Below are 13,719 nucleotides of genomic sequence, written 5' to 3' on the forward strand. Positions count from 1 at the left end.
AGGACCGTTAAGTAAAAAAATAACTACTACCACATAAATGAGAGAAGAACAATTTATAGCCCTACTTTGATTGTCAAGGAAGAGAACTAAAATAAATAGTGCTCAGCCATTTTACATTTGGAATTTAAAGTATAAACAAAAGGTGCTATTAAATGCAAGACCTAACTGCTAGAATCAACATAAGCTTCTGTATTACAGGTAAATTACATGAAATCAGCCTGTACACTTTTGATGCCAACAACTATGTTATTTTACACAGATAAGATGGTATGAAAGACAAAGACTTAAATGGAAGGAGTGGGCTGGGACACCACTTATTATCTATTTACACTACATCGCTAACATCTTTTAGGCAGGCTTCTGTTCCTGTTGGCTACACCATCCATGCACTCACATGACCCTCACATGACCCCCATGTGACCCAAGCCTTCTCCTTGTAAAGGTGTAAAGGACTCAAAATAAATCCCAGTTTACTTCCCACCACTCACTCCACACTAAGGAAGCTACATGGTGGAGTGTCAATACGTCTTCAAGAAGCAACAGCAAGCATAGTTGGCTTGGACCACTCCTGCTAGAAAGCTAGTTCAAATGTTTCTAAATATGGTATATCCATACAGAATGGCACATTTTCACCTGCGTTCCCCAAGCACAAAACCTGCTGGTGTTTATGACCAATCTTCACTTCATAAGTGGCAACACATGTACCTGGAATGTGTGTGTATCTCTGTATGAAATACATTTATAATCAGCCAGGTGGTACACGGGGTTCAACCTTCAGCGAGAGCTCATAGAGGGTATCTTCATCCATCACCAATGTCTTATCCAATAGGAATTGGGTCACCTGGTAGAAGGTGAGATGGTTATAACACTTTGCACGGACACCAAACTGAATTGTGATTTTCTCAGACAGACCTTGGGCTGCTGCTCTATTCTGTAAGGGGCTTGCTGAAACTGGCGAATCTCACGGATGATGTGAGAAATCTAGAAGGAGTGAATAGCAAATATAAGTGTATTTGATGCGGTTAGGAAACAAGTCAAACAGAGAGGATAAAGGATTCTTTCTTTACCATCCTCATCTTGGAAAAGTTAACCAGACCTCCCTCCTCAGTGAAGTTTGATGTGCCCTCCTCAATGAAAACCAGGTCAGTGAGGTACATGCCCAGGTAAGGGACACATGGAGGGTTACAGCTGTAAACATACACAAAACAGTAAGAAATGGATTTTTGTAATATGATGTTTTTTTTAAATGATTAGCAGCTTTTACTTCTTCAGCGTCTCCCTCAGATTCTTGAACCTCCCTTCTGATGACACAGTCTTCTGCAGCCGATCCATAAGAGCTTTTGTCTGACAGAAAAGCACATGGACAGTTAGTAGTATAAGCATTTATACTTAAACTACTTCCTTAAGATACTATATCAACCAACACCTCTTTAAAGAATGGATTAAAAACGAGCTTAAACCTGTTTGCAGACTTTAGCCCATGTCTTCTTCAGTCTGTAGATGGCGGTGCGGTTGAGAGCAGAGGTGATCTCCAGCACACCATTGTAGTTGTTGAGACAGCGGCAGATATCAGCCACTGCTAGCCACTTCTCTATGGAGCTGGCCCTGGATCCAACATCACTGTGAGTCATGATCTGAGATGCTACCAGGTTACTCATCTGTAGTGATCGGAAGAGAGGGAGACAAAAATGACTTTTATATTCTGTGTCGATGACGATTTCTCAGTATGTGAAAACAACAAAAACACAGTCCCAAAACTTCTTCCTCATTTTTCTGTAATGTAAGAAGTAAAGCAAACATTACAATTGCACTATACACTTGTGTTACAGTCCCTGCAGAGTTGAGGCCGTAACACTTACATTATTGAAGTGCTGGCTGGTCTTCATGATATATGGCGTCCTCTCCGTCTTATCAACCTTCATCCAGCCCTGACCCAGGAACTCCCTGCAGGACAACATCGTACAATCATCATCATAAAATGTTAGAATGCCATACATCTATAGTGTATATTGTTTATCTCCTGATATGTGCCGTTCATAATAGTACTGCGACAAACTGACTGATTACTACTTACTCATAAGGAATACCCCTGAACACGATGTGATCCAGTAAGGTAATCTGCTCTGCCAGCTCCATGGCTGAGAGAGATTCAAAACACTCAGGCTTAGGACTCTCCGCCTACACACAGACACGCATGCGCACACACACACACAATTTGTATTTTCATGAGTGCTAGCTTTCAGAAACTATATCACAACCTCACACAACTGGTTTTAAAGTACTTTGTACAAACTAACTTGCATTGACATACTTAGAATCCAGTATGTGGTAATTTATCCAGGATTTTGACAAAATTCACCACTTAACACAGTTTAATACGGTGTTAACTACTTCACAAAAATGAAATTTGTTCTTACCACAATGAAGTGAAGTAGGGGACAGCTTTTCTGTTCCATAACCAGGAGATAAAGTATTTCAATGTTAGCACAACAAGCAATTTGATGATGGCTTTCCCTCTTAAATTCTGCTTAGAGTGGAGTAATACTAACCATTTGTAATATGTCCTCTATCTTCAGTTGAGCATCATCTTGTTCTTCCTGAGAAAGGACACTAAAGATCGACACACACATGACTTTACAGCAGCACGCATTTTGTTATTCTGAGTGAAACTGGAGTTTGACTATAATATGCATGAACCCATCCTGTTTCCTGCATAGTTTGTTTATTTTTGTCTCCTGCCACTAACACATGAAGAAGCACATCTTAGTATGATGTTATCTAATACAACGCCATGGCTAACTATGGCCTCAAAGATTACAACAAACTCTCTAACAGTGTCAACAAAAGCAAAACAAGTGGAATATAATTTCACTGATGTGCCTTCTTGTTTGGGCTTTGAGTACCTTAATATGTTTGTTGTGGCTTTTCTCTCTTGAGGCAGCAGGTCTGGATCTCTTAGGACCTCTTCTAACAGAGTGACAACGCCCATCTTTAGCTCACAGTTCATGTCAAAGTCCTGAAACATGCACACACAAGACAAGATGACAGTTAACGTTAAACATGCTGACTTAAGCAGAGATAAATATGCCTGATTATTGTCACTAAGCTTTGACAAAACATTTTTTTTTAAAAACTCACAATGTCAATGAGTCACTTAAAAACTTTAATTTGGATCAGCAGCAAACTTTTAAGGGGTATTTCCCTGGCCAGGAACTTCACTTCACCCAAACCAATGAACCAAAGGACCCAAGCAACAACATAAGTTGCGTACCCACCTGGGAGTGTTTGGACACCCAGTGGCGCAACACATTGAGCACTCTGTTGGTAGCAGCTCTGCGGATGATGAATTCTTTGTCACAGGCCTTCTCAGGATTACCAAAACCTAGTGGGAAAAGAAAATGGATCAAAAAGACAGTCTTTTTATAGTTGTTATTACGTAAGTGAAGAGAAGTGAAGTTAGTGAATTTCCCATCCCTGAGATAAATAAACGTCCTATCCTATCCTGAGTGCCAAAAACATGGCATGCCTTGCTTTGAGCTCACCCTGTGAACTGCTGTGCCCAGCAGCGGCAGTGGCAATCGCAAAAGCTGAAGCCGGCGACATTGTAACGTGAGAGTTCTCCCCTGATGTGACTGTATGGACCAAGAGACATATTACAGCATATAAGGACTTATGAACAGCAGCACATGCCTGTTTTTGTATACTTAGTACCTCCTGTCTGTCTGTAGCGTAGATGTTTTGGTGTTGAGGGTGAGCGACAGGGAGACATGTCGCCCTGCTCGCTGTTGGTTGTTGTTTCAGGAATGAACTTATCCAAAGAAACTGTCTCCAGGACCGCTATCACAGAAACATTGAATCACATCTCAAAAATGGCATTTCTACATGCTGTAGGTACACATATAGGCCAAATATTTAGTTATTCATTGTTCATGCTGCTTAGTTGTCCTTGTTTTCATTTTCTCCTTGTGTAAGGCAGAATGGCAACCATGTAAAAGCTCAATTTCTCTCTTTATTTCCTTTTGCTCTCTCCAATTTGTTGTCAGAAATTTGCTGACCTCTGTTTGTGACCTTATCTCACCAGATTGCATGATGCAAGTGAAAACACAAATAATAACTAAATAAATATAGATTATATTCAAGGGATTCAGGTTGTACAGTAGATGGCAGCAATTGTCAAAAATCAAATGGATAAACACCTTGTTAATGACAAAAGGCTATCTACTGTACATTCAGTGTCTGCCAGGTATTAACATCAACAGTATCTATCCTCCTGATGCGTACATGTGAATCATATGCTTGTGGATGCAACTGTACCCCTGCGGATGCTGCGCCTCAATTTTCCACAGAAGGCGTCTATGCGAGGAAGCTCTCCGCTGATATCCACCCCTGCGGCTGGGCTTAACTCTGGGGGACTGGACCCATGGCTGAGGTTTAGAGGGGCCTTGGTGCAGAAAGGGGGTGGAGAGGACAGCCCAGAGCCATGAGGGAAACTGGGAGAGAAAGTGGTGGTAGGTGGAGGAAAGGAAAAGCCAGAAGAAGCCCTGGTGGAGGTGGGTGAAGGAGTGGAGTTGGAGGGACAATGACTGGATGTGGGGGAGTTGGAGGGGGGGGTAGTGGACAGTTCCAAGGGGGCTGCTGCTTTGGCACTAACGGGTGAACTGAGGGAGAGCTTACGGCTGTGAACAGGGGAGGAGGTGCGAGAGGATATGGAGAGAGGAGGAGGAGAGGAAAACTTGCGGCACAGCCTTGGGGATTTGCTGTTCAAGGGGTCAGTTCCCCATGCACCCTGGTTAGTTGCAAAGAGGAGCTCCAGAGACCTGAGAGAGAGGAGAGGAAGTGATCTGCCTGTAAAATACTGTAGGTCCCATCTTCCACATACAAGGGATGTCAGTGAAGTGACATCATTGTGTACAAAAAGAGTAACAATCAGGAGATGGGAGGTGAGGAAACCTGAGGATAGTGTTTACTTGGACTGGTCAAGTTGTGTGATCTTCAGAGTGTAGTCAGGACAGAGGGATGTGATGGACAGACGATCACATGAATGCTGCTCAACCCTGAGATGGAGCGTGACAGGAAGAGGAAGAATACAGGGGAAAAAGGTGACAGATGAAGAGGAGAAGAATAATGACGACTATCAAGAACAAATGTGGAAGACAGAAGAAAATGGAATGAATGACTGAAGGAAGTAATCCATGTGTGGGGAAGAAAGGGAAGATGCATACAGAACTGTAAACAAAAACGTTATATATTGTAAGTAGTAAATATAAAGGCATAGTCCCCTAAAATAGGAAACACCATAATTGTATAGAAAATAGTAAACATCTTGAGCAAAACAGCAATGACATATACCTGACAGGTATGGAGGTAAATGGTTTCTTGTAGATGTCCGCCAGCTTGTCAATGACCACGGCAGCTGTGGTGAAGATTCGATATGTGTGCAGGAAGGTGTTAAGGAAATCTATGGAAAGGAAGCGCAGGTCTGTCAGACGCTCCAGCAGGCGCTCCACGCTGGCATATCTGATCTGTGGGACCTTGCAGGAGTTGAGCGTTTTGCTGAAGCAAATATCAACATCGTCTTTATGCAGTCGGGCATCAGACCTTAAAGAAAACATAAACAACACAAACATAAATATTGATTGCAACTTATTGCTTATAGAATTCTTTCCATTCCTTTTTACTATTGAGCCCAGCCTTTTTTCTTACTTGATCATGTGCGGCACGGTAACTTTGGAGTTCTCCTCAAACACGCTGGTTATCAGGTCGTTACATTGGATATTATCGATGCACTAAAACAGCAGGAAATATATGAGGTAGGGTTAGAAATCTGACAAAATAAGAACACTCACATTTGTGTCAGGAAACATGAGATTCCATTAGTGCAACATATTAAACTCTGTGAATATAACTGAACATACAGTAACTCTTTATCTTACCTGGCTGAGATCACTGGTCCAAGCAGCCTTCTCCTGGCGTGAAGGAGCCAATAGGACAACATAAAAGGTCTGACCATCAGGAGGCTCCACTGCTATTTTAAACTGCAGATGACTGAAGCCTTGACCTGCTGCATTGTCTGCAAAGATAAAGACATGAGGCTGATCTAAATTAGGTATTGTTAAGTCATCTAAATGTCAGTGGTTGTAGAAATTTAGGATTATATAAACTTTGGTGTTAATACATTGGATACTCACAGTCCTCATCGTTCGCATCTAACTCTTCGTTAAGAGTACACTCTATCAAAGACAATGTTCCTCCTTGCTGTTGAGGCAGAAGAACACAGTAGTCATTGCTTGTAAGTCTGACATAAGAAAAAAGCTTTTGACAATGTATGGTCGTATAAAATCACTCCAGTAGCTGGTAGCTGAAACAATAAACGAAGGCATTGCGTGATGAAGATGAGGCAGACCTTGAGCAAGTGAAGCTTTCCTCCTGAGGTACGGGTACAGATCAGGAAGTGCTTGGTAAACAAGAAGCACTGTCTCTCTCCTTCCTTCCTCAGTGAGAGGGAGCCCAGCCGTACCTTACTGAGCATGCCACGCTCGCTACTGGATGGCAGCTGGATGAGAGATCCTGAGGATGGTGGGAACGATGGAGGGGTGAGTGTAATGTGATAGAAGAAAATAAGGTAAGACAGAGCAAGTGAGAGAGAGAGAGAGAGAGAGAGAGAGAGATATATCCCTCACCTTGTCTAACAAAGGTCTGACTAGTGTCCAACAGGATGTCACAGCCCTCTACAATCATCCTTTCTATGGCCAAGTTTTTCCGGATGTTCTCTGTGTCACTCACTTCATCGTGCATCATCCTGGCAAAATATTATCATCATCAATCATCATCATCATCATCATCATCATCATCATCATCAGTTTCCTTGTAATCGCGTAAGTAACACTTTCCTTTGAGGAGGATGGAGCAAACACTTACTTTGACAGGTCCTCCAGTTTGGATTTGGCAAACTCCAGGCTCTTGCGTTCCACATGCTCATGAGGCGTGTGTGCCAGTAGCTCATGGAGAGTGATGATGTACCGTGGAATCTGCAAGCAGCAACTTACAATTCAATTCAAAGTGTGTACGCACAAACGTGTAGAAGATACATTCCAGTCCATGATGCTTGCTAAAGAGTTTCTATCTGAGTGGTGTTGATCACATACTCGCTTGCATATATTCGACACAATCAAAAAACGCAGTGAGCTACCTGGAACATGGGATAAGTGAGGAATGTCTCCAACATGCGGCCCTCACAAGCAGCATTGGCCTCGTACTGTTTCAGCAGCTTGTCAAAGTCCCTGTTCTGCTTACAGTTTGCCAGCACCTGCAGACTGTACTGGTGGTTCCTCACAAACTCCTGATATATGTTCAGCATGGGCAGCAGGATGTCAAACAGGTCAGCTGTGCATGACAAAACACGTACATATGTAAGCACACAAACACACACGCACACACAAACCTTAAATACCAACTACAGTATACAGTACAAAACCACTCGGTTAACCCATCCGGAATTTTTCTTATATGGAATATCTCCAAAGGATCGAAAATAGTGTGATGAATAGTAATATAATAGAATCATGAAGAGTCACACCACTCTTTCATACCTTATCTGCATATAAATGATGTACAATACATCCTAACTGAACCCACACAAGCTGGAATGTGTGCTATAAGCTGCAACATGTATTCCTCTTCAAAATATGTGAAAATGTAGCATAGAATCATATAGGCTCAGAAGTACTCACCCAAAACTAGAGTGGGCCAGTTGGCTATTCGAGCATTGAGGCCTTGGTGAAAGATCTCATGCAAAAACATAATGGTCTCACTAGGGAAGAACACATTGCATGTCAACCACGAATATTCCAACATCCAAATACAATCAAAGCAGATTGCAAGTGCTTAATTGCTGACACACAGCAAAACAAAAACATTGTACCTGTTGAGGAATATGCTGCTCACATCATCGTGGCTTATGGGAGGTTTCTTGGAGCTGGCAGCCATGCGAAGCGGCCTGAGGAAACAGTTTACCAGGATGCTGAGCTGGTGGACGTACTCAGTCTCTGCTTCCACCATGTTGAAGACAATGTGGTTCCTCTTTCTCATGCTCTCAGCATGAGGAGAACAGATGTAGTCCTGGACAATGATCTTCCACTTCCTACGGCACAGCCAGCCACGCATGAAACTCTGCACCTGCATAGCCACAGTATCATAGATGTCTTTAATTGCTTGATTCTTTGTTTTTGTTTCTTTATACATGCATTTTCGATAAAATAAACTGATCACTTCAATCATGGTACCTTTTTGATCTTTTTAATGTCTGGATCTTCCTCATCTTGGATGTTCTCGTGGGGCGGAATCTTCTCCTTGGTTTTGTTCAACCCAACAACCTGGCACAACAACACAGAGTAGAAATACGAGCTACAAAGGATAAAATATTCATGAAATCAGGATAAATCTTTCTGCATGATGAGGAAAATGGTCTTGGGATGAGTGAAGCACAGTGAATATATTTGTGTTTTCCTGTCCCGTCAGATACATTTGCATGGTTTGATTCGTCTCATGAGTGTATTTCATGTGTGCATGTGTATTTATGTGTGCATGCGCACACACATGTGAATGCGTTCAAGCATACTTCAGCTTTAAGCCTCTCTATCTCTGTGTCCTGGTCCTCCAACTGAGTGCGAAGCTGATTGGCTGCTGTCTTCTCAGTCTCCATGATCTGAACCAGGTGGATGTATTTCTGCATCAGGATCTCACGCTCAATGATGATGTCAGAGTAACTAAAGCGAACATGGAAAAGGGAGGGACACAGCAATGGGAAAAACAACATTTCATTAAGGTAATGTCAACAATATTGTGTTTAAATTAACATAACAAATAGGAAACTGAGGCATAGAGGAGAGAGAGTAAATAAATGTTAGATTGTGCAGCAGGTTTAAGTCTGTGATGTAATCGGTGCAGCAATACAGCACCAGTGTGACCTACATGTGGACCACTTGGAGCATAACACACCCATGGGCACACATGCATACACACATGCATACACAGAAGAACATAAATAACATGCAGCAGTTGTGACAAATGTGCATCATGTGCATTTTAAGTGATTCTCTCAGTGAAGTACCTGAATGTGGTTGATATGAACAGTCACAGCCTATTTTAAATAGAGTTTGCCTTAATGTAGGTATTAATTGAGTATCAGGGGTAGTAATCAATGCATACAACTTTGAGGGGAAAAGAAACTGAATTGAAGACTAAGAGGAAAAAGCTGAACAATCATGAATTCCAGTCCTTTCTTACCTGGCCTGATGGATGCAGTCGACCCACTCATTGCAGTCGGACTCCTCCTCAGTCCGTAGTTCCAAAGGTTTCTGTCCATCGTGGCCAAAAATGACCAGGAAGTAGTGCTGCATTAGAGAGTACAGAGGTCATCTTTACTCGGATACAAGATGATGCTCACAATACCACTGTGCAATGAACATACAACATAAATGTTTTCCTACATCTGATTTGTAGGTTAGGATATGCAATTTTGCTGGGACTTAGTAGAGGCATGAGCTCTCTGACCTTTCTGTGTGTCAGATAAATTAAATGATTTTTGTTTTATGGACACGGTGATGTTGGGTGCAGGGAAAGTAGGCTATAAGCTCCCTGTTTGCCCCTCTCTGTGACTCGATCTTATCCTCTAAAGCAGGCCTGAAGCAGGGGAAGCCGTATTAGCAAAGCAAGGAACTATACAAGCCTTGATGGTTATGTAAACCCTCCCTAACACACACAAACACACACACACACACACACACACACGCAAGCCCTTAAGCCTGTAGTCATCACACGCTAGCTAATGTCTCTCACCCGCTTATCGTTACATCATTACTATACAGGCCTACTTTCTCCTCTCAAACCAGAATATGTCGTATAATATCACAAATGTGACAATATGGAGTAAATATTAATATATTGATTGAAAGTAATAAATGATGGTGTAGGGATGTCACATCTTTGTGCATTAATTAAGGTTACATTTTCTACATAGTGACCAAAATTCATTTTAATTCTGAAGGTGAGGAACTGGAACAGGAACACTAAGGAAGGCAAATGTGGACTGGAACCGAGCATCACTGGAATGTGATTGTGGACCGTTATCTCCTTGCCATAATAAAACTCCTCTCTGGACAGAATCTGAACTTCCATTCACCTACAGAATATGGTGCCAAGACATGGATTTACAACACCTTTGCAGACAAGAATAATCAGGATTCAAAATAATTTCCCTTTTTGGAGAGAGACTTTGTTATGGGATGTCTACAAATTATCTCAATAGGAACAAGAACACTAATGCCATTACATGTTCTTCTTATCATGTTGTTTCACACACACACACACACACACCCCTCTGCTTGCCGCCCCCACTACAGAGAGCATCACCGACAACATCGTAACTTTTCTTAAATTCCTGAGGGATTTCTCCTCCGCATGAATTATCGACCTTAAAGACCTTCTGAGATCTCAAACTAGCTGGTTTCTAGCTACTTTTTCTCAAACAACTTGAATAGACCCCAGATCAGTGTGAAAAGTTCACTGAAACCTGTGCTGTGATCCAGCAAAAGGACTGCAGATAACAACTACATCGCTTCAACAATACAAGTTGTGAGATCCACTGCTTTAAATATCTCCACAGATGATCTAAACAGTGAGTGACTCTTATAAATAGGAAATTCAGGCTGCTTGATAATTTCATTTCAATTTATTTCCATCATGCACCATCGCTCATTCATTGTTTGAAGCTACCTTAAATTCCATTCCATTTCATTAATGGAATAATGGTTAATGTTACTACTGAAAAAATTAAGGGAACACTTAATTATCACACTATAACACCAAGCCAGTTTAACATTATAATTTTTCATGACAAGCATTTATTAAAAGGGAAGCTAATAAATCCATGATGGAAGTTTCCCTGGTGATCGCAAACAGCCTGCAGTTGTACTGAGGGAAAGAGTTTCCAGTTGCCATAGCACCAGGCACCTGGTTCACATGGAGCCTTAATGCAGACATAGCACTCATCAATAGCCCCAATAATATAATGGAAAACTCTTTTATTTGTTTTAATTTTGATGATTATGGCTTACAGCTCATGAAAACCCCAAGTTCAGTATCTCAGAATCTTTGAATATTGTGAAAAAGTTCACACTCTAATCAGCTCATTAACTCAAATCACCTGCTGAGGTTTCCTGAGCCTTAAATTGTCTCTGTCTGGTTCAGTCAGCGACACAATCATGGGGAAGACGACCAATTTATTGAGCTGTACCTGTATATACGTTTCTATATTGACCACACCACATGTATATCATCTTCGCCATGTCTTATATATATATATATGACTTCCCTGTGCTCCCCTAATAAAGTGTTGTAACAACTCTGTGGGTGAGGGAGCGCGTACCTGCTGCTTCTCCATGGGCTCCTTGGCGATGGCGGAGCCTGTTGTCGCCGGTGCGCGTTCACACGTGCATCCCTCCAGCAGGTACATACCGGAGGGTCTGGAGCTATGCTCGTTCTCGAAGTAGAAGAGAACGTTCTGGTACAGGGCGAAGTACCTCTCGGTCCAGCGGCTGTTCTCGGTGGTCTTCTTGCTCAGGAAGCCGCGCTTGGTTCCCTCTTTACGCGCAACCACCGCCAGATAGAGAGCGTGACCCTCATTGTAACGGACGCTCTTCTGCATCTTATCTTCGCTGTGAATAGGATTTTTTAAATCAAATCGTAAACCGTGGCATCACATCGCTGCAGGATTAGACACTGGAAAGAAAGCGCAGCGCTCACAGAAGTGTGATTCAGGCTGAGGATCGGTATACAAAGTTAGACTTGTCCACATTACAAGCTTTCACTGACTCGGCGCCCCTCCAATAAGAGAATAGAAACACTTCAACGCGTCTCTGTCGTCCAAAGTCTGGAGAAGAGTTCCCATCGCTGCAAACTGATAAACAGACGACTTCTTTCTATCCAAGTTGTAAAATGGTCGGGGGAAGGAAAAAAGAAAGAAAGCTTGTCGTAGTTTAGAAAGGCAAACAGATCGACGGAACAGACGGGGAACAGAATGAAGGCGGCGATCAGCACTAATCGGCTTTGACAGCAGTTTAAAGAGACAGGGGCAGCGCTTCATTCAGCTTAAATGGAAGCAATACGTGTGCGTAATATCGCCATCTAGTCCACACCCGTCCTCTTATGCACTGCATGGAGCGGCACATTGTTCTTTGTAGCAGCAGCAGCATGGATGTCACAACGCAGACGCACATTGGCTTTAGAAAACCAACAGATGACAGCCAAACAATGACTAACAAGGAGGTTGACACTCATTGCACTTACAAGTAAGATCATCATAGACCAATGCCATCATCACATTCAATCATGAACAGCAAATATACACTTTGACCAACTAAAGATACCACAAAGTTGCAGAAGATGTTTCAAAAGGTCGAGTCAACCTTATTTCTACAGCCCAATATCCAAGTACAAGTTCATCTGAAGCAACTGGATCTGCTGTTTAAGGCTTGAAGACGTTTCACCGCTCATTACCTCTGATTTGCTGGTATTTGCTCATCCGAAAGGCTTCTTCAGTTCTAAACCCGCCAGTACCCCTTTATTAAGTCCAGCTTGGTTACATAAGAAGCAATTCCAACCCTATCAACACAATCCTCTATCCTGTGTAGAGGGTAAGAGTCAGGTTTTGTTAGATTAACTATTTGGAAGTCTGTGCAGAACTGGTCAGACTTATCCAACTTGTCATACAACAGACAGGGAGAACTCCACCGACTCAAACTGGGCTCAGCAATCCCATGCTCAAGCTGTAGGACTGTTTGTGAAGGTACATCAGAACACAGCGACTTGTGTGACGTGATCGCCTCCCCAGTATCTGCACACTGAGCATTAGATCAATGAGTTAAGTGAGACTCAAGACACACACACAGAGAGGCCCAGCAGCAACAACAACAATAGTGCCAGTGTAAATATGGCTAATGATATAAATACAGATACCAGGACAGGATCTTTATCTCTACAGGAGAGGCTTCCACAAGAACCTGTGAGACCAGAGAAGACAGGAAACTCCGTGAAGAAGTAAAATGAGTGAGATGCAGTAATGATTCAATGACCTAGAAATGCACAGGTGGAGGGGGGAGGAAGAAAGAGGAGCTCCGTGCTCCACTGCTAGATTCTGGAATATGTCTGAGATCAAGAGGTTTACCAACCTGTTATGACAAGAAATTCCACCAGAGGGGCAGGGGATGTTTGTTTCTCTAGGTCAGGGGTCGGCACCTTTCCTCTGGGGATGACAAAAGATCATCCCGATTGTTTGACCTGAGAGACCGACCCAGAAATGACACTCATCATAGAGCGGGCCCAACAAAGAAAGCTGATCAGTGAGATACTGCATTTTGACCAATTCTGCAGAGACTTTAAGCCTACAGGTGATGACAGACGGTGCAGATGACAGAGAGTACAGATACATACATTATTCCTCAAGACAAATAATGCTTTCAAAATGTAATTCTGAATATTGTTGTCGAGTGGAGAACACGACTGCAGCCTATCTGCATTCGCCTGAAATTACACCAAATGTCCCTCTTGCACAACTACAGCATGTGCCGTCATTCCACCTCTTTGATGGTTGTCATGGAGATGTCACTGACAAAATAATTTTTCTTTCACGACGTAACTAAGTGGTGTGAGGCAGTTCCGTGT

General features: G+C 42.5%; 1 protein-coding gene across 6 annotated transcripts; it reads right to left on the reverse strand.

Annotated features, from left to right (window-relative positions):
* Positions 1–255: 255 nt before the first annotated feature.
* Positions 256–11,704, reverse strand: LOC143011230 (ras-specific guanine nucleotide-releasing factor 2-like). 6 transcript variants are annotated; one of them, XM_076164041.1, is made up of 29 exons: positions 11,426–11,704; positions 9,286–9,392; positions 8,618–8,765; positions 8,283–8,372; positions 7,922–8,175; positions 7,731–7,810; positions 7,190–7,383; positions 6,919–7,028; positions 6,681–6,799; positions 6,404–6,567; positions 6,189–6,255; positions 5,934–6,070; positions 5,704–5,786; positions 5,350–5,598; positions 4,968–5,054; positions 4,620–4,817; positions 4,315–4,541; positions 3,712–3,837; positions 3,543–3,632; positions 3,276–3,382; positions 2,904–3,016; positions 2,550–2,610; positions 2,075–2,178; positions 1,860–1,944; positions 1,461–1,658; positions 1,265–1,344; positions 1,068–1,188; positions 913–981; positions 256–841 (listed from the first exon to the last, which is right to left on the reverse strand). In XM_076164041.1, exons 1-29 carry the CDS (start codon positions 11,702–11,704, stop codon positions 746–748), a joined length of 3,843 nt encoding a protein of 1,280 aa, XP_076020156.1. In that variant the 3' UTR covers positions 256–745. The 6 variants fall into 6 exon arrangements, with proteins under 6 accessions (XP_076020156.1, XP_076020157.1, XP_076020158.1 ...); XM_076164042.1 differs by having other exon boundaries at positions 4,315–4,446; positions 4,528–4,817; XM_076164043.1 differs by lacking the exon at positions 4,968–5,054.
* Between the last annotated feature and the right edge of the window lie 2,015 nt (positions 11,705–13,719).

The sequence above is a fragment of the Genypterus blacodes genome, unplaced genomic scaffold, assembly GCF_046128005.1.
Source record: "Genypterus blacodes isolate CSIRO-AG114 ecotype Tasmania unplaced genomic scaffold, CSIRO-AGI_Gbla_v1 ptg000133l_1, whole genome shotgun sequence".
Lineage (NCBI taxonomy): Eukaryota > Metazoa > Chordata > Actinopteri > Ophidiiformes > Ophidiidae > Genypterus > Genypterus blacodes.